The sequence below is a fragment of the Pelobates fuscus genome, chromosome 9 (assembly GCF_036172605.1).
Source record: "Pelobates fuscus isolate aPelFus1 chromosome 9, aPelFus1.pri, whole genome shotgun sequence".
In the NCBI taxonomy this organism is placed as follows: Eukaryota; Metazoa; Chordata; class Amphibia; order Anura; family Pelobatidae; genus Pelobates; species Pelobates fuscus.
In genome coordinates this window covers 23,106,593-23,127,194 of record NC_086325.1, presented here as the reverse complement: position 1 = coordinate 23,127,194, position 20,602 = coordinate 23,106,593, and the positions used below count along the sequence as shown (strand labels likewise).

At 40.6% G+C, this 20,602-nt stretch overlaps 1 protein-coding gene across 1 annotated transcript in view; it reads left to right on the top strand.

Moving 5' to 3' along the window:
• The first annotated feature begins 230 nt into the window (after window positions 1–230).
• Window positions 231–20,602, top strand: part of LOC134572506 (complement C4-like) — a 52,508-nt gene continuing 32,136 nt past the window's right edge. The window contains exons 1-15 of the mRNA XM_063431505.1: window positions 231–348; window positions 763–973; window positions 3,528–3,714; window positions 4,097–4,167; window positions 4,488–4,579; window positions 5,436–5,518; window positions 6,070–6,157; window positions 6,427–6,532; window positions 13,523–13,646; window positions 14,189–14,304; window positions 15,891–16,046; window positions 16,274–16,459; window positions 17,671–17,853; window positions 17,938–18,090; window positions 19,855–19,978. Of these exons, the coding sequence (XP_063287575.1) occupies window positions 275–348; window positions 763–973; window positions 3,528–3,714; window positions 4,097–4,167; window positions 4,488–4,579; window positions 5,436–5,518; window positions 6,070–6,157; window positions 6,427–6,532; window positions 13,523–13,646; window positions 14,189–14,304; window positions 15,891–16,046; window positions 16,274–16,459; window positions 17,671–17,853; window positions 17,938–18,090; window positions 19,855–19,978 (1,954 nt within the window). The 5' untranslated portion in view covers window positions 231–274. The remainder of the gene's footprint in view (window positions 349–762; window positions 974–3,527; window positions 3,715–4,096; window positions 4,168–4,487; window positions 4,580–5,435; window positions 5,519–6,069; window positions 6,158–6,426; window positions 6,533–13,522; window positions 13,647–14,188; window positions 14,305–15,890; window positions 16,047–16,273; window positions 16,460–17,670; window positions 17,854–17,937; window positions 18,091–19,854; window positions 19,979–20,602) is intronic.

Sequence of the window (20,602 nt, the reverse complement as noted above, 5' to 3'; positions counted from 1 at the left end):
TCAGTAAATAAATATCCCATGATTAAAGACAGGTGTATAGATCTCTATTGACATTATTGCACAACTAGCTTTTTTTTAAACTGCTTCAGCAGTTCCCAAAAATGTTCGTTTCACTTTCAATTCCTGCTGTGTTTGGAAATTTAAACTCTGATTCCCCTTCTCCCTCCCCTATTGCATTCAGTCTCTCCCTTATCTCTCGGCCCATCCTCCCCAATATATTTCTTTATCTATCACTCTCAAAGCCAGTCTGCCATTCCTCCTTCTCTCTACAGGGATGGCGAGACCCCTTCTCCTGTGCTGCCTTGTGTGGGCAGCCATATTTTCCATGACAGCAGGACAATCACCCAAGTGAGTACAAAACCCATAATACACCTTCATTACCCCATTACCCTTCTCGTTGTGTTCTATTGCTTCAGTCCCCCGCTCCCTCTTTAACATTTACCTTCCCAACTATTGTTCTTTTAAATTCATATTATTCAACTAAGTAATGTTAAATTAATATAGTATTATAAACTAAATCTAACCCATTACACCCCACTTGGATACCCTAATTAAAACGTTCAATGTAACAGTCTGTGAGTGTCCGCTCTCGTCTTTCTTTTATCATTATATATAATTCATATCTAAACTCATAGATAGCCATAGTCTCTTTCTTTCTCATCCACATTATGTATTTCTTAATTCACTGCATTATTTAACCTTTCTTTTATTTTAATTCTCACCCTTTTCATTTTTTCACTGTGTTTTTGGCAACCCTTTTAGCTTCCTGGTTGTGGCCCCCCGATTGATGCATGTGGGGGTTGAAGAAACAGTCTGGGTGCAGCTTGAGTGGCCACCAGGATCAAAGCAATCCCCTGGTGATGTCAAAGTTGAGATCTTCCTCCGGAATCAGATTACTACACAGAGTTGTTCAAAAAATGAGATCATCATGCTGAACAACCGGAATGATTTCACAGCTTCAAAAACCCTGCAGGTGAGAAAAACATGAAAAAATACCCAGAACACACACAAAGAATTATAGCGGGCCATCTAGGGCGACTGTGATACTCTAGGAATAATAAAAAAAACAACAAAGGGTTAATATTGAATGCCTACAGAAGTAGTAGTCGGGCATCAGTAATGGGGGAAAGTATGCAATCAATACAAAGACTGGATTAAAGGTTTAGAAGTTAACCTTCCATTGTCCTGAGCCAGTTCACGTTTAGGAGATTTATTGTGGTAAACATTTATCCTAAAGGATATGCTCTCTGTCCTTATTCTATGCTATGTTTAGTTATTTAGATTGAGAGAGCAGAAATGGATAAAACTCAATAGGAAAATGTGTGTGTGCTTATATATATATATATATATATATATATATATATATATATAGTTAATACAATGTTAAACAAAAATCTGCACACCAGTCAAGCCATAAGACTTGCTTTTCCCACAGATGTCACACATTTGCAGTGATGTTACTACCGCAGCTTTGGAACACAACTTGCCAGTAAAAATATATAAATATAGATAGTACTTCTGAAACCTACATTTAAAAATGAAATCAATATGATTCCTGGTGCCTGGTGCGTAATACAGGTTAAAATAAACACACTAAAAATGATAATACGTTTGGGATTTATTTTTTTTTAACAAAAAAGCTTACATTTTATTTGTCAGTGTTTCAGTGTTATAAACCACTTTCATCAGGACAACATTAATATTTTCACTGCACATGTTTATACCTTTTACAATAAACAAGAAACAAGTACTCACCCCCAAAAGCTCAGCGTGCCCATAAACATTGGCACACAGCCAGCCCACCTGAGGACTTGGGAGTGTCCCCCCCACCAAAGTCTGAATTCACGGCGGTTTGTGTGCCTGCTGGTTTCCATGGCATCGAGACACTGTCTGCCCAAGTAGGGATTAGAAAAAAAGTATTATTTTGCAATCCACTGAAAACAAAGTAGCAATCTATTGTAAAAAGCAACATCAATTAATATCTACCATATACCAATACAACTATTAAAAAGCCAATAATGACCCCTGATTGTTAAATATTTTGCTTGTTAAGTGAATGCAGACATGGTGAAAGGTTCAGCTGTTCAAACCAAACATTAGAATGGGGAAGAAATACTTTGAAGTGTCTTTGGTGATGGAATGAAGGTTAGTGCCGAACGAGGAGGTCAGAGTATCTCATGAACACAAACAACAGTCTCTAGAGTATATGGAGAATGGTGCATAAACAAACACATACAAAGAAATCAAACAAACAAACAAACAGGAATGTGACTGAGTGGGAAATTCAGCAACTGTGCAATACTCTCATGTTGACATAGACTAGAATAGAACAGAATTTAGGCTTTTCTGGAGTCCCAGTAGACTTTTACCCACTATTAGAAAGGCCGAAAAAGTGGTCACTGGGTGTAGATTGCAGTATTGTTTATATATTGAGTGTTATGTCGTAGCATGTAAATACAAAAAATAACAAATAAACATGTAAAATACAATTTATTTTAGTAGTAATTGTGACATTGGTGCCGTTAACCCTGAGTGTGTGAGTTTTTACATCTGTATCTATATAATTGTGTTAATAAACGATATATTTTGTTTTATGGTTGACCCTTTGGGTACAGGCGACTGTGTGCTGGGCCCGGCTGGAGAGATGGATGATATAGGCTTCAGTATCTTAATTTTATTCAAAGACACACATTAGTATAAGTACACAAGTGAGGAAGATGGGCACTCTGTCAGAAAATGCTGGGGGCAGTGTCCCAAATTCCCAAATAAACACACAAAGAAGAAATCAACCTGGGTTCTTGGATACATCAGAAATAAACCAGGCTGGTACTGCGCTTAAAATGAGGTTCATTAGTTCATTAGTATTCCACATAACTACCAACTATGGATGTTCCTGTCCTACTGTCCTGTTTTTTCTCTCCTAATGTCCCATTTCTGGTGACAGGAGAGAAAAGTCCACATAAAGTGATTGAGAACGTTCTGTCCATACGAGATGGCAGCGGTAGCATTCTGCACATGGAACTCCCGATTTGGCTAGCTGTTATGCTGGGATGACACCCTTTTTACTTCCCAGAGCATCACCAGAATAATGTCACTGGAATGACCCCATGCTGGCCCATCCACATCCATCCTGATGTCATACTCCTAAATATAGGCACCTATGTAGCATGGTGATGTCCTACCAGGAGTCTAAAGCAGAGAAGCTTTTCTCTTGTTCAGGTTGGGCATTTGGGTTTGGATATTCCTATAATCGCCCAGTGTCAGGGCATAATAATGTGACAAATCATATTATACAGCACTTTAGAATACACTGCTAGTGGTTAATTAATTAGACTCATTGGTGGAATATCTTATTAGTGTAGTAGTGTGCTTTGCATTGGTTTATAATAATACACCAACATTCACTCAGTGACTATATCCCTACTATTAGGTATGGTCAGGGTCTTGCCTCCCGTCTAACTGTGTGTGACCCAGCCTCTGTCCCTCGATCTTCATTCTTAAAATGTTCATGTTCTCTGTAAACCTAGCTCACCCCTCAGCTGCTGAATACCTGCCAGTTGGACAAAATGAAGAGTGACAGATATGTGCAGTTGGTTGCAAAAATGGAAACTGTATTTGGAAAAGATGCAAAAGTGGTCAACATCCCAGTGTCCTATAAAAGAGGATATATATTTATACAGACAGACAAAAGTATCTATACTCCAAAACAAAAAGGTGAGCCTACTAAAACTTTGGTGTCTGACATATATTGGTATATTGCCCAGTCGGAAGTCTATTACATTTGTAAGCCTTAATTGCAGAGAAACGTAGGAATAGGGGGTAGAGTGAATAGAGTTGTCCCACCCATAACATGTCTAGAAAAATAATGTCCATCTTTATAAGAGATACGTTATTCCCTACATATGTTTCAGGATTTACATAGACCTCATTGGGAAGTTATCTAATTTTGTTATTGAGAGACAGATGTATTCAGTCGTCAGATGACCCATTGATTTATAAATCTGTTCCATCATTGTTTGGTGTTCCTGACAAAACTCCATCAGGTAGCACAGGCCAGATCTAGACATATACGTAACCCCTGGCTATTTTATTTCAGTACAAGCTAGACTGTACACTTTAGATCATATGATGAGACCGACGGAGGAACTCGTCACTGTTGCAATCACTGTGAGTACACATTCTCCCAGCCAAAGTCATGATGCCCAATGTTTATTTGTACAGTATTAATCTACCCGGACTTGACTAAATATATCAATTTTATGTGTATTATGTAGACATAATGTGCACATGGTAATTAGGAGTAAACCTTGCTGGTCATGAAAAAGATAACTCTTATGACGTTGCAGACAAATTGGACCAGTCATGATTCCAATCTCAAGAAAATCCTCTCACAGAGTTTATAGTTTAAACTGTAGAGCGGAATACAATATGGGGGTCATTTTATACCGGCACCTGATCATTTTCTTTTATGTTTCACCAACTCCCAGAATGCACAAGGTATGAAAGTGAGGGGGATCTCACTTCTTTCCAAGGGAGCAGTTGTGACGCTATCTGCTCTTGAGATTCCAGATATTGCAAAGTAAGTAATGATCTCAAATGGCACAACGATTAAAAGGCAATTACCATCCGCGTCAAATAATCTACGACAATACAGTTTAACACAAAAAAATATCCTAACGAAATAACCTACCACGAACATACCAAATCACAAAAATATACTGCCACAGAAATAAAATATCTCTGAAATACTCCAACACAGAAATACAATATCACATAAATATACTACCATAGAGATATTACATCACAGAAATATAATACAATTCCTTTACCGTAGCAACCACTGTACCCAGAAATGTCAGACCACAGAAGGAGCTCCCACAGAATTATTTCATCGTTATCATCCTTTAACCACAAATTAACACAGGAATACTTTGCCCGTGAAATATTCTGCTACAGTGGGTCAAGACTTGTTACATTATATGTCCTATTTTATTTAAATCATATAAATGTTGTGGGTTCACATTCAAATTTTCTACGTTAAAATGTTAGTAGGGTTATTTACAAAGGTGGGAATTCCACGTGCATATCTGTGAAATGCGTTGGCAATTGCCTTGCAAAAACGTCTCATTGAACTGTGATTGGGACGTCTGTGATTGGAGCTTTTGCAAACAGTTTTTAGAAATATCTCCAATGAAAAAATGAATACATAAATGCATGCATGTTTTCATTTGGGCTATACCTACGAAATAGTGATCTATCTATTTATTGGACCGTGGCATGTCCCTTTAAAGGGACTAATTCATTTTTTTTTCTGAATGCCTATTAATTGCCCTTTTCCTTTTAGTGCCCCTTCCTTTCATCTGTCCATATTTCCATCCATACCATTGCAAAAATCTTATCATGTCACTCATTATGATTGATTTTTGTTTATCAAGGTCTGGTGTCTGGAGAATCTCTGCCTATTTCAGCTCTGCCCCAGAATCAAATTTTACAGCTGAATTTGAAGTGAAGAAGTACGGTAAGCTTCTATAAACTTGACACAAAGAATGTTCATTTTTTCGTCAAAAAATTTTAGTCAAATTTAGTCGACTAAAACTAGACTAAACCTAAAACAATTCAGATAACTAAAATACGACTAAAACTAAAATGGCTTTTTAGTCAAAAGACTATGACTAAAACTAATTGAAATTTGCTGCCAATTGCCACAGCCAGGCTCACTTTTTACTTTTCGTGTACTTTTCGTGTACTTCACATACTGTCTATGTTTTACCCAATATTTCTGTACAATAGAAACAAATAAATGAAAAAACAAAACTGTGTGAACATACGTCATTTTAAATGTTTATATATCATTGAACATCAACCTTTAAGAAAACTGCTATCTTGTTTCGACTCAAACTAAGCATTACATGTATTTAAGTTACCGATATCATCAGTGAAAGGAATAAGGTGGAATGCCTTATTTAATTTGTTTTATATTTGTATTTGATAACCTTTGTTTTTCTTTTTTTTTTAATCTATCCTCTGTTCATCCTGTTACATTTCCCCCATTCCAAACATTTTCTGCAGTTCTCCCTAATTTTGAAGTGAAGATAATTCCAGACAAGCCTTATTTCCTGATATCCAGAAATGATTTTACTTTCACTGTGCAGGCCAGGTAATGTGTTCGTGTGTGTTCATTGTGTATACGTAGCTACTGATGATGTTATCGCTTGCCCTGTTTTTAAAGCAATGTAGCTAAATTGCTGATTTTTGGAGCTCTGTTCTTGTATTTCTTTGTATAGATCAGTGATTAATAGTTCAACCGATTCATAGTTTAAAACGTATAACAATCGCATTTCTGGGGGGTTCTTCCTGTTGTTGTATCTTAGTTTATGCATAACCGGCATCAGTTCTGAAGCTGATTCTCTTTTCTGATTGGCCCAGGTACGTTTATGGGGAAAATGTAATTGGCACGGCCTATGCACGTATAGGCATTATAAATAAAGAGGGACAGCGAACCATGCTGACCGGTCTGGAGCAGCAAGTAAAGGTGAGGAAGGAAGATGGAATGCAGAATGTAGAAGACAATCAGTGGTTGGCTATACGGAGATTATTCCAAGAAATTGTGTTTTTGCCTGGAAAGTAAACATGACGGTTTGTTTTGGGCCGAACTACTATTCGGTCAAATATGGGCCAATCGAGTGATCAGCAAATGCTTTGATTCATGATTCTGAATTCCGCCAACGGCACCCAAAAAGAGTTGTTTGATAGAAAAAAAAAGATAATTAATTGCTAAGAAACAGCTGCTATATGATTTTGTTCACAGACCAAGTGAACAATAGAGGTAAGAAGAGGAGGAGTAAATATATATATATATATATATATTGATACACAGTTGTAATTCAACCCCCATTGAAAATAAGGTTTATTGTCAAAATGTACAGACTTTCAGCTGTTTGCAATGAATAAATCAAACGAAAGCAGTTGAATTACCTCAACACAATGAATGCGTCAAGTGGTTTCCCAAATTCAGCTGAAAATGCAACTTATGACTTCTCCAGTCTCAAAATGATTTAACACCCTAAATAGAATCCCTCACAACTGCACAAATATGCAAAACAGGTGTTACCTCAAGCACACTTGATGCAACTAATCAAGGGCTTCATTAGTTGCACTAGGTGTGCTTGAACTGGAACACTTGAAATGCCTGAACTCGCTAGGGGTTTGTTGAGTGTTACATTTGATTGCATGTTAGAAATATGGCTAAGTCAAAAGAATGGTTAACAAAGTTAAGAGAAGAGATTGTTGCCCTTCACAAATACGAAATAGGATTAAAAAAGATAGTGAATGCACTGATTGTTCCTAGAGACACAGTTGGAAGCATAGTTTGCAATTTGAAAGTTGAAGAAAACTGTGGTTACACTAACTGGATGGGGAAGAAAAAGGAAGCTATCAATAGCTATCAAGAGCTGCAACCAGTTTTCTGAGAAAGCCGGTTGTGAAAACCCCTCAAGTGACTGCAAAAGACCTGCAGCAAGACTTGGTGGTGACAGGCACTGAGGTTACACAGTAAGGAGCGTACTAAATACAGAAGATTTCAATGCCAGAACTTAAAGATGTACACCACAACTGACCCAAAAGCACAAGAAAAGCAAGCTCCGATATGCTCAAAATCATATAAATATCACGGAAGTATTGGGGTTTTGTTCTGTGGAGCAATTAAACAAATTTGGAACTTTTCGGCACAATGGATCAGTGGTATGTCAGGAGGAAGAAGAATGAAGTATGCTGAAAAGAACTCTCTGCCTACAGTGAAGCATGATGATGGTCCAGTGATGCTCTGGGGTTGCTTTGCCTCCTCTGGCACTGGAAACCTACAGTGTATGGAAGGCAAGATGGATTCATTGAAGTATCAGGAAATCCTAGGAGAAAATGTAATGCCATCTGTGAGGTTGAAGCACGCATCACATTCTACCAAGGCTTGGTTGCAGAAGAAGTCCTGGAAATTTCTACAGTGTCCATCAAGTCACCTGACTTGAACCCCATAGAAGATCTCTGGGGAGATTTGAAGAAGGCGATTGCAGCACTCAAACCCAAGAACATTACTGTACTGAAGGTCATTGCTCATGAGCAATGGGCTAAGATTTCTGAGGAACGCTGCCAGAAGCTGGTGTCTGGCTATTCTCCTCGTTTGCAGCCGGTCATAACAGCAAAACAGTGCTCTACTGAGCACTAAAGATTCTTGCCATGAAGGAATTGAATTATTTTGAGACTGGAGAAGTCTTCATAAGTTCCATTTTCAGTTGAATTTGGGGAAACCAGTTGAAGCATTCGTTGTGTTGAGCTATTTCAATTGTGTGATTTGTTTATTGCAAACAGCTTAGAGTCTGTAATTTTGACAATAAAATGGGGGTGGAATAATTCTGATTACAACTGCATTATATAGTTAATAAACATATAATTTATAAATGTAGATTAATTTTTTACCCTACTCCTATGTCTGTCCAATGGTTACTTTTTCTCACTTCATCTGTGAACCAAACAGAGTTAAAATGATCCTATCAGTGTTCTGCAAATTATATACAGAATATTATATTATCAGTGTACTGTAACAGAAATCATTAATATTATGTATATATTGTGCAGCATACCGAGTGACCTCTTTTCATTCCTTTCTTGTTCTTCTGATGCAGTTCCCAAATTAAAACCTCGGTTTTCAAATTCTGCCAATTTTCTCGCCATGCACAGTTATAGTAGAGAGTAATGATCAGAACATTGTAGTATTACTGTTAATGTTGGGAAGGTAAATGACATCTGGGACAATAATCAATGATAAGTTAACCGTTAAACTTTAAACTAACATTGGCATTTTGTTACGGTAAATGGGGTGGTGTTGCAACCCTTCTTGCTCTCTGTGTCTCCATTCCTAGCAACCCTGCCGGCCTGTACCGTGCTCAGTTCTAGGTAATTCAACGCTCTTGCTTTACACTGCCACTCTTTCACATTCCAGTATTATAACCATATAATCATAACCCTCAGATATAGCTTTTGTCATTGATTTCTCTAATCAGGGTCGGCCTTAGGTGTCTAGGCGCTCTGTGGTGCCCCCCACCCCCAACCTGTCTCTGTTTGGACCCCTTCAAACTATTTCAGGAGCATTCACAATCTGTTGCCTCCACCCCCTTCTACAAAACCCCTGCATTTCTTAACCAAAACCCCAGGCCAGATCTTCACCAAACCCCTGGACACCACTTCATCAAACTCCTGGCCACCCCTTACCCTTCATCAATCCCCTCCCACCCTTCATCAATTCCTGCCACCCCTTCATCAGTCCCCTGCCCCGCTCATCAATTCCCTCCCACCCCTTTATCAGCCCTCTGCCCCCCTTTCATCAGCCCCTGACCCCCTCATCAAACCCCTCCCACCCCTTTATCACCCACCTGTCCCCCTTTATTTAGCCCCATGCCCCCCTTTTCAATCCCCTGGCAATTAATCCAACCCCTGGCCACCCCTTCATCAATCCCTGCCACCCCCTCATCAGTTCCCTGCCCCCCTTATCAATTCCCTCCCACCCCTTTATCAGCCCTCTGTTCCCATTCATCAGCCCCCTGCCCCCTCATCAATTCCCACACAAACACCTTTATCAGCCATCTGTCCCCATTCATCAGCTCCCTGACCCCCTCATCAATCCCCTCCCCCCTTTTCTCAGCCCTCTGCCCCTATTCATCAGTCCCCTGACCCCCTCATCAATCCCCTCCCACCCCTTTATCAACCCTCTGCCCCCATTCATCAGCCCCCCAACCCCCTCATCAATCCCCTTTATCAGCCCTTTGCCCCCATTCATCAGCCCCCTGACCCCCTCATCAATCCCCTCCCACCCCTTCATCACCCACCTGCCCTCCTTTAATCAGTCCCATGCCCCCCTTTTCAATCCCCTGCTCCCCTTCATCAGCCCCTTAATACATCCCCTGTCAATTAATCCAACCCCTGCCCACCCCTTCATGAGTCCCCTGCCCCCTCATCAATTCCCTCCCACCCCTTTATCAGCCATGTGCCCCCATTTCATCAGCCCCCTGACCTCTTCATCAATCCCCTCCCACTCCTTTATCAACCACCTGCCCCCCTTCAACAAAACCTATTTAAAGGGACACTATAGTCACCTGAACAACTTTAGCTTAATGAAGCAGTTTTGGTGTATAGATCATGCCCCTGCAGCCTCACTGCTCAATCCTCTGTCATTTAGGAGTTAAATCCCTTTGTTTATGAACCCCCCTGCATGTGACTTTCACAGCCTTCCATAAACACTTCCTGTAAAGAGAGCCCAATTTAGGCTTTCTTTATTGCACGTTCTGTTTAATTAAGATTTTCTTATCCCCTGCTATGTTAATAGCTTGCTAGACCCTGCAAGAGCCTCCTGTATGTGATTAAAGTTCAATTTAGAGATTGAGATACAATTACACTCACAGTAAAGGCTGCTGCTCCCTGAACCGAGCTGTCAGTTCACCTCTCCGCTGATTGAAGAGCACCGAGCGCAGCCTTCACTCACTGAATTGGATCCTTCTGCGGCTCCCTCTGATGACAGAGCACGTCGACATCACGCAAGTACGCGGCGTCACGCCACCACGCTCCTCCTCCACACTCCATACAGAAGTGAATTCCCAGCCGCGGCTCTCTGCTTATAATTTGCAAGTCAAGTGCAAAGCAGTATTATGCACTGTATTGCTCTGCACTTTAAATACAGAACTCGGCCGGCCTGCGAGCTGTGTTGGACGCCCGGTAGCCCTGTTGCCATGGCGCCCTGTGTGGCTGCACAGCTCGCACACGCCTACGGTCGGCCCTGTCTCTAAGCACACACAAAAAAAAAAAAGAAGAAAAAAGTTACTTGTACATTATCCCACATCCCTGTGCATATTTACATAGCTGGAGGTTTTAGCATCCCTCCAATGGCCATTTAAGTGTAAGAGGGTTTGCCTTGACGTGGCAGGTGAGCTTACACTTTAATGGCCATTGGAGTGATACTAAAAAAAAATAGTTACATCCATATAAATTTAAAATAAAATGGAGCTTGTCATGAAGAAAATAGGTAAACATACATTGTGGGTGATTTTCAATATTTGATACAGTATTATAAATGCTAGAAAAGTCAGTTACCTTTTAACCGCGTCATCCCAAATGTCTTCGATCAACATATTTGTTAGATTTAGACATCAGTCCTTGACACTAACAGGGTTATTACCTAAAGTAAATACAAATATTGGGCATTACTTTCAGGGATAATTAGTAACATGATAATTTAAATTGAATCTCAAACTTAAGGTCGAACTTGAAAAATTCACTAAATCAACTGTGATTTCAGTCTGGCTACTTTGGCCCTAAATTTGACATTTACTTTGAATTCACTTTGAATAACCATTTTAGTAAGTAACCCTGAGAAAATTGAAATTACCAATATTTGTATTAGTAAACCTTACACGCGTCCCCTACACAGGGCCGGATTAAGAGTCCAGTGGGCCTGGTGCTGACAATTATGATGGGGCCTAATTACAGAATCTTATCGACCAAAAACACTAAAACAGTCATACCTCCCAAGCGTCATGTATCTGATGGAGTTGGTGTTGGAGGGAAACTCAAAGGATGCAGCTATGAGAAAACACATACTCTAAGCTAATCTCTCTCTAATCTAATCTTTCAAGTAAATCCATACCCCCTAACAGCAGTGTCCAGTGAAGCAGGAAGTCAATGGGCGGGGTAAAAGGATGGGCCACTGATGCGAGTCACGTGACCAAAACTGCCAAAAGGGGCGAACATGCCCAAAAAGGGGGCATGTCTGTTTAAAGAATTGGAAGACCAGCCTGGCATCAGTGTCCCTATGTATCACAGTGTCAGTGTCCCCATGTCGCCCAGTCCCCTACCAGGGATAGGCAACCTTCGGCTCTCCAGATGTTTTGGACTACACCTCCCATGATGCTTTGCCAGCATTATGTGTGTAAGAGCATTATGGGGGATGTAGTCCACAACATCTAGAGAGCCGAAGGTTGCCTATCCCTGCCCTAGTCTCCCAGTGTCAGTGTCCCCATTTCTCCCAGTGTCCCCATGTCTCAGTGTGTCCCGTGTCACTAGGATACTAGGGGAAACTGAGAGACCGGGGGGCACTGAGAGACCCGGGGACACTGTGAGACATAGGGGCACTAGTGCATACACACATGGGGACACTGGGAGACATGGAGACACTGAGACATTTGGGGACACTGGGAGAAATGGGGCCACAGACACTGGGAGACATGAGGTCACAGACATTTGGGGAAACTAAGACACCAGGGACACAGAGACATGGGAACACAGACACTGGGAGACATGGGTGCACTGAGACACTAGCTGGGAGGCATGGGGACACTTGGGGACACTGGGAGACATGGGGGAACTTGTGGACATAGACATGGGGACACTAGGAGACATGGGAACACAGACATTTGGGGACACTGGGAGACATGGGGACATAGACACTGGTAGACATCGGGTCACAGACACTAGGGACACAGAGACATGGGGACACAGACATAGGGACACTGGGAGACATGGGGACACTGAGACACTAGGGACACTGGCTTGGAGACATAGGGACACTGGGAGACATGGGGACACAGACATTTGGGGACACTGGGAGCCATGGGGACACAGGCACTGGGAGCCATGGGGAAATTGGGAGCCATGGGGACACACAGAAACTGGCCAGGAGACATGGGGATACTGGGAGACACTGTGTCCCTTGTGTCTCTGTGTCCCAATGTGTCTACCTATGTCTCACAGTGTCCCCATGTGTCACAACGTCCCCATTCTCACAGTGTCCCCTAGTGTCTGTGTCCCCGTGTTTCCCAGTGTGCCCTAGTGTCTCAGTGTCCCCTAGTGTCTCAGTGTCCCCATGTGTCCCCTAGTGTTTCAATGTCCCCATGTCTCCCTGCTGCCTTTCCCCCCATCGCTCACATATCTGAGCTGTAGTCTGTCTCTGCAGACTGGGAGCTGCTGTCTGGACTCTCTGTGCTGTGTAAATGCTCCCCCGCGGAACAGTGATTAGAGAGAGGCAGGGAGATGCTGTAACTTCCTATCCCTCCCTCTCTCCATACACAGTGATCCCTACTGGCCGGTGCTGGTATTGCAGAGTAATCTCCGTTTCTACTGAGAAAAATATTTGCATTTGTATTGCCGGTATTACTGCAATACCGTCAGGGCCAGGCAGCCTCAAATACCGGTTCTGCGTTAAAATACCAGTCAGGTGGCAAACCCAAAAGTAGTGTGTTTAAAAAAAAAAAAAATAGTGAATTTTTTTTTTTTTTTTTTTAATGGGCCTGGGCCTGGTGCTGCAGCTCCATCAGCCCCTATATTAATCCGACCCTGCCCCTTCACCTCTAGCATATTCATTATTTTCGTACATTACTGTAGTGACTGGTATTTTTATTAGTGGGTTGGGAGGAAGCATCCAGTTAGATGATTATTACAGAACCAGGTAATATCCCACTAAATGTCTCTCTTGTCCATCTTGCAGTTGAAAGAAGGAGATGCGGTGATGAAGATAAATATGCCGGAAATTGTAGCAAAATCAAAGGAGCTCAAAGTGGCTTTAGAGGGTTATACGCTATACATTGCAGCCAGTGTGGTAGAGTCAGCTTGTAAGTACACATTTAAATGATTAATAACAATGTATGTATCTCAAATGTAATGTAGAACAAAACCAATTAATCTTATTTATACAGGCTTAGGGGTATTATTGCTGCTGAGCTCTGTTTACACTCAGACACATTACTGGGAGTATTATTGCTGTGGAGCTCTGTTATACACTCAGCCACACCAACAACATGGAGCCTATGAAAAATAGGAACATTAGGACAAAAAAGAGGGACAGAGGGATTTGGGTCCAAAATAGGGACTGTCCCTCTTCAACAGGGACAGTTGGTAGATATGTTTACAATCCCTTTGCTAACACCAGTAATACTTACTAAGCAACCTTCGTGGGGATCAGAATACATGTGTATATTGCTCCAATGTGACATTTAGAAGCTGCTTGTGCTGGATGAATTGGGAGCTGGATAAGAGGGATCTTCATTCTCCTCCACATACGATGAATGTCAAATTTCAGATGCTCTATAATAGAGATAAAAAGTTCTGCGTTATACAATCTGACTTTCTAACCCTGTTCCATGCCTGTCTGTAGCCGGCATTTTTGAAGAGAAGGAGCTCACCTCAGTTAAGATTGTGACTTCTCCTTACAAGATAAATCTATCCAAAACTAAAAGATATTTCACCCCTGGGAGCCCAACGCCAATTGTGGTAAGCATTATATGTTCTTTAGATGATCTTCAGGGATCTTTTTGTTTATGTTATTTAGTTGATCCGAACAAGTCTGGAATTGTTCCTGCGCTATTTCACTACAATTTGGGGTTTCTGCAGACCATTCAGTCTCAATAAGGGCAACATTCTCATCAATATGCTTTTGTATGGCATAATTTCAGTTAAATTCAAATAACAGAATATTTTCTTTTTACACACAGACACACAAACACACAGATAAAATTTGTATCTTGTAATACTTTTTTTATTGGACTAACAGAATTTTTTTAATGACAAGCTTTTGGGAGAACCTCCCTTTCTCAAGTCTAAAGCATTTCTGAGCAAAGACGACACATAGAATTCAAAGTTGAGTTGTAATACATGTATTGGTGCTTGTGTGGATGTGTAGGTTTGCATGTACATATATTTGTGCATTGTGTTGTATTTATATGTATATTGTTGTATGTACTTGTGTATACTTGTATACATATACACTATGTGTGTATATGTATTTGTACATGTACGTGTGTGTCTGTGTATGCTGGATATAGACATTCATACCTATCCTGTAACTCTTGGATGGGAATTCACTCATTCTTTATATTGATACGCCCCCCTTCTGCACTGTTCGCTTGTTTTTCCCCTCTCTATCCCCCCTCACTCTGTGACCTTCACACAAGATATTTACGACCCTCTGCAAGAATGGTGTCTATGTTCTATCAAACCTGTGTCTTATCTGCACTCATGTCGCTTTAACCCCTGCATCACCACTCAACTTTGAATTCTATGTGTTGTCTTGCTCAGAAATGCTTTAGACTTGAGAAAGGGAGGTTCTACTGAAAGCCTGTCATAAAAAAAATGTTGTTAGTCCAATAAAAAAAGGTATTACAAGATTTTTAAATATCCATATATACATGACTCCAGATTATGATTAATCCCTTTCTTTTTATGTCCTCTGTCATTGAATGTTAAATTATTCTATCTTTATTGTGTTATTCATGCATTGTTTTTTTTACTTGCCAGTTCCTGGTGCCCTTCTCTCTCTTTGTACCTGACTCTTGTACCATCTCCCTCTTTTCTATGCTTTCTTTTTTCTCTAGAACTCTTCTTTCTGCCCTTATTTCTTCCACTCTGCCTCTCTCTCACCCACCTTCCCCGTACTGCTCTCCTTTCTCTTTTTTTATCGATTTATTCCACCTCTTACATATTTCTCTCTATATATCTTCTGATCCATGCATTTCATCCTCTCTTTCCTACATTCTATTTTTCACTTACTCTACCACATCTCTCTTTTTATCTATATCTAACCCCTTTACCTCTCTCTTGTTCTTTCTTGGTTTCTTTCAATGTGTGTCTCTTGATGTCTCTCTCTGTATTTATTCCTCTTGTTCTCTCTCTTTCTTCCTCTGTCCATCTATCTCTCCCTCTTTTCCATCTTTCTACATTTTCCTCCCTGCCTCTCTTACTTGTTTTGTCTCTTACTCTTTCTATCTATTTCTAACTATCGATTTCTTTCTTTTCTTTTTCTATTCTCGTCTCTTCCCCTCTCGTTATTCTCATCCTCTCTGTGTCTCCCTCTCTTTCAGGTAGAGGTGTCTAACGTGGACGGTTCCTCTACAGGCGTTGTAAATATTGAAATCTCTCAGCCAAAAGGTGAAAAGCAGAAGCTTAGATCAGACAGCAGTGGAGTTTTGTCATTTAATATAAACACAAGTGATAAAGATAAAACCTTGGATATTGAGGTAATGAACACTTTAGCTGCAAATTCTGACAACATGTGTATCTTAGAGTAAAACTTCACATTGCACACCCATTGGCATGAGACAGATTGTTTTTATTGTTATCTGGAGCTCTTAATCATTTTTATTTTACATTTTCTAACCTGTGCGTGTATGTCTTGACCCTTCAATACTTAAGGCTTATGGCTCTCTCCGTGTCTTCTGTTAAACATCTTCTGATCTCTTCACAGGTTGCTGTAGTCGATAATCAGAATTCTGCAGTTGAAAAATTAAGCCTCATTGCCTTTTCTTCTAAAAGTAACAGTTTTCTTCACATGAGTGTTCCGTATCAGGTTGTGAGCCCCGGGGAGGCGGTCATGGTCTCAGTATCGTTAGTCACAGCAAACCCCGAAAATGTGAAGAAAATACATTACATGGTGAGCAGTGTTAGCAAGGGAGATTAATAATAAGACCTCCATATGATTTACCCAGAAACCTTCCGATTATGCTGTTTCTCTACTTCTTTTCTTACTCTTCTCTTCACTTAATTACAATTATTTATATATCGCCAACATATTCTACAGCGCTACAGAATAGGAAACAAGACACCCGTTTAATTTTAACAAAACATGTATGAAATGCGGGAACAGTAGGTGAAGAGGGCCCTGTCCAGCTTGTCCAGATCAGCTTACAATCTAAAGAAGTGAGGGGAACCCTTGTGTTTCTCGAAGTTTCACCATGAGTCTTTGTAACTTTTCTCTCGATCTTTGGGCTAAACAACATTCATTCTTCTCTGACATATTCTCCTCCTTTATCCTTCTCACACATTCCCTCCTACTTTCTCCTTTTTTGTTTGATATTCTCCTCGTCTCTGTTTGCATTCTCTCCTCCTCTATCCTTCTCTCTCATTCTATAACGATTTCTCACATTATCTCCTGTTTATCCTTCTCTCACATTATCTACCACTTTATCTTTCTTTTCATTGAGTTTTCGTTCATCCTTCCCTTTCATTCTCATTCCCTTGATCACTCATATTGACCTCCTTTTATCAATCTCACTCACTGGCTCTCTCTTTCCTTCTCTCTCTTTTATTGTTCCTTCTCATTCCTTTCCCTTTTATCAATCTATTGTGTTTTCTTCACCATTATTCTTCTCTTGTTACCTACTTTATAATTCTCTACCCCTTTACTCATCTATTCCCTCCATCTTTCTTTCACCTCTCTTCTCCTAGATCCATGACTCTATATCAGGTTTACCTAGATATTATAGACTCTACCCTTTCCCTTTAGAAGGTATAATATAAGAAATGTAAGCTGAATACAATACATTCATTTATAGAACTTCACATATTTCCACTATCTCTAACTGCATATTGTGCACTCTAACTCTCATCTAACCACATTTGTTTCTAATACATCATATTTCATAAGAGTCTTGTGTCATAACTATATGCCAAGTGGTTTAAGGATGGACTATCGAAGAGCCCCATATCCTGTTGTGCTCAGAAAGTCATGGTGCTATATAGAACTTTATAAAATGCTATGTTAAAAGCTTAGCATCACTATGTAACAACCAATATAATAAATGTTTATGGTCACTTTTGAATTATTCAATTTAATTCTACCCAATCTACTTTGCTCCCATAAAGGTACTGAACAAGGGTCAGATTCTCTTCCTAAAGTCTATGGCCAGAACTAACCTTATGACTATACAGATCCCTGTGACCCCTTCCATGATTCCCTCCTTCCGTGTCATTGCCTATTATTACCAGAGTTCTGATATCATCGCCAACTCAGTTTGGGTGGACGTGACTGACGTTTGTGAGGGCAAGGTAATATATGACAGTATGTCGCTTGTTTTATATTCTAGTACATACATCGTAGATAATAAAGCTGACTTGAATCTCATCGTGCAGTTGGTGATAAGAAATAACGAAAAACGCGAGATTCAGCCACGGGGACCCATCAAACTGGAAGTGGAAACAGATGATGCCACCACAGTGGGTTTAGCCGCCGTAGATACAGCCGTATACGTTCTGAATTCCAAGAACAAGTTGACACTAGACAAGGTTAACCATTATCTTCAATCTTGTTCATGTAATTTCTAATATAATCCGTGTGTATAAGTTAAATGTATTTATGTGTCAATAACTGTTTATATGTAACTGTGTTCGTTTTTAGTATTGGGAGAATGTAATACATGTGGTATGTTTATATGTTTCGAGTGACCACCTTAGATGTACTTTTAATTATATCAGTACTGATAAAAACATATCAAATACACCACAAGACAGGGAATAAGATATTAACATCATAGCCACCCCTCCACAGCCCCCACCATACAAGAAGACACCTTCCTACACACTTTCTCATTCAAGATTCTGAACATAGTTTGGGAAGTGGACTGACTAGAAATCCTCCGAAGAGTTCTGCCCCCTGCTGACTAAGGTAGTCACCACTTTTATCAGAATATAAGGGAAGGAAATAGTGTTGTAAAAGAGAAGACGGCAAACAGAAGAAAGGAAAAGGGACGTAGAGGAAACCTTAGAAGACTGTAGTTAAGCAGTAATTAAATAGTAATCGTATCTGGCTAAGGGACCCGGTGGGATTAAAAAAAATTGAGATCTGATAAAACAACACAATCAATGTAGTAATTTGTAAGTTATGTTATTTTTCAGAAGTACCGTATTTATCGGCGTATAACACGCCCCGGCGTATAACACGCACCTCATTTCCAGAAGGAAATTCCAGGAAATTCCCCCCCCTCATCCCATAGTGTTCCCCCCCCTTTCCATAGTAATCTCCCCCCCTCCCATAGTATTCTCTCCCCCCTCCCATAGTATTCTCTTCCCCCTCCCATAGTATTCCCCCCCATAATATTCTCTCCCCCCTCCCATAGTATTCTCCCCCCCCCATAGTGTGTCCCCCCCCCCCCCCCCTCCCATAGTGTCCCCTAGTGCACTTTCCCTCTGTCCCATATTTACTTACCTGTCTTGAAGCGTGGGCCGGCTTCACAGCGCGCACCGCGGAACTGGAACTTAAATTTCAGGTTCCGGTTTCCGGCGGGACTGAAAGGAAGTGTGCACACAATAGTGTGCACACTTCCTTTCAGTCCCGCCGGAAACCGGAACCTGAAATTTAAGTTCCAGTACCGGCGGGACTGAAAGGAAGTGTGCACACAATAGTGTGCACACTTCCTTTCAGTCCCCCTGGAAACCGGAACCTGAAATTTAAGTTCCAGTTCCGCGGTGCGCGCTGTGAAGCCGGCCCACGCTTCAAGACAGGTAAGTAAATGTAGGATATCGGCGTATAACACGCACCCATGATTTTCTCCCTATTTTCAGGGAGAAAAAGTGCGTGTTATACGCCGATAAATACGGTACTTTTGAAAAGTCAGGTGGGGAATAGATTCCCACTGTTTTGCTATCTTTCTAGTAGCTATCAGAGCAATCCTTAAATACAAACACACAAAATTAAGCCCTGCACTCAAACTCCCACTACTTCAGGGCGACAGCAAAGGCTACAGTATACATCAGTCCAAATACATAGAATGTTGCACACTATCCCAAATCCCTATGCACAGTTAAATAACTGGAGGTTTTTAGTATTACTCCAATGGCCATTAAAGTGTAAGCTCATCTGTCCTACGCTAACAATTTACCTTGCTGCTATCAGCTAAAAGGCAAAATCACTAATGAGACAGTTATTTTGTAAACCCATGCACACTTATTAACCCTTAATAGGGAACACATGGAGTGTGCTCATGACTGCACAAACCCGTAACAGGTCTGGACAGTATCACCTGAGGATGCCTTATCTTCTATCTCCTCCAGATGTTCAAAGCTATGAATGGTTATGACTTGGGCTGCTCTCCAGGGGGAGGCAAGGATTACAGCCATGTGTTCACAGATGCTGGACTGGCATTCGTTTCCTCTGCTGGATACAGTAACTTACAGGGTGAGAAGACTTTGTAGCCAGCCATGTCTAAACAGACAGCTCCTTATCACAGGTCAAAGACATGCTTTATGTCTGTCTGTTCCAATGTTCCGAACTATTCAAGGTCTTAGGTTCCACTATTTCTCAGCCTGATTCCAGGGTGCACATAGTTGGATTATTATTTTATTTTTTTTCTTAGATCCAAACTAGCTTCCTGTCAGGCAGAGTGGATTATTCTGCAACAGAATAAGATATTTAGTCTAACTATTGCTTAAAGGACTAGAAGAAATCACATGCAATATTATTTTGTTAAAGGTGGAGGAGAACTCAACTAGAAAATGCGTAATTTTTCCACTTCTGGGATTTGTGAATGAGGTTTTGTCTATGATTTCAGAGATAATGCATGAATACTCTGCAAATCTGTACAATAAGGTTGCTCAGGTGCATCAATAAAAAAAAGATTCACTGACTGCTCTTAAAGGAACATATTCATTCTCCATATGAACCGTTTCTGAGAGTCAGATAATGCTCTCACTGGATTATTTACTAAAGTGAGAATCATCAGGAATTGAACGTGAATTTAAAATTTAAGGTCAAAATAGCCGAACTAAAAAAAAAAAAAAATATCCAAGCTCTATTTCAGCT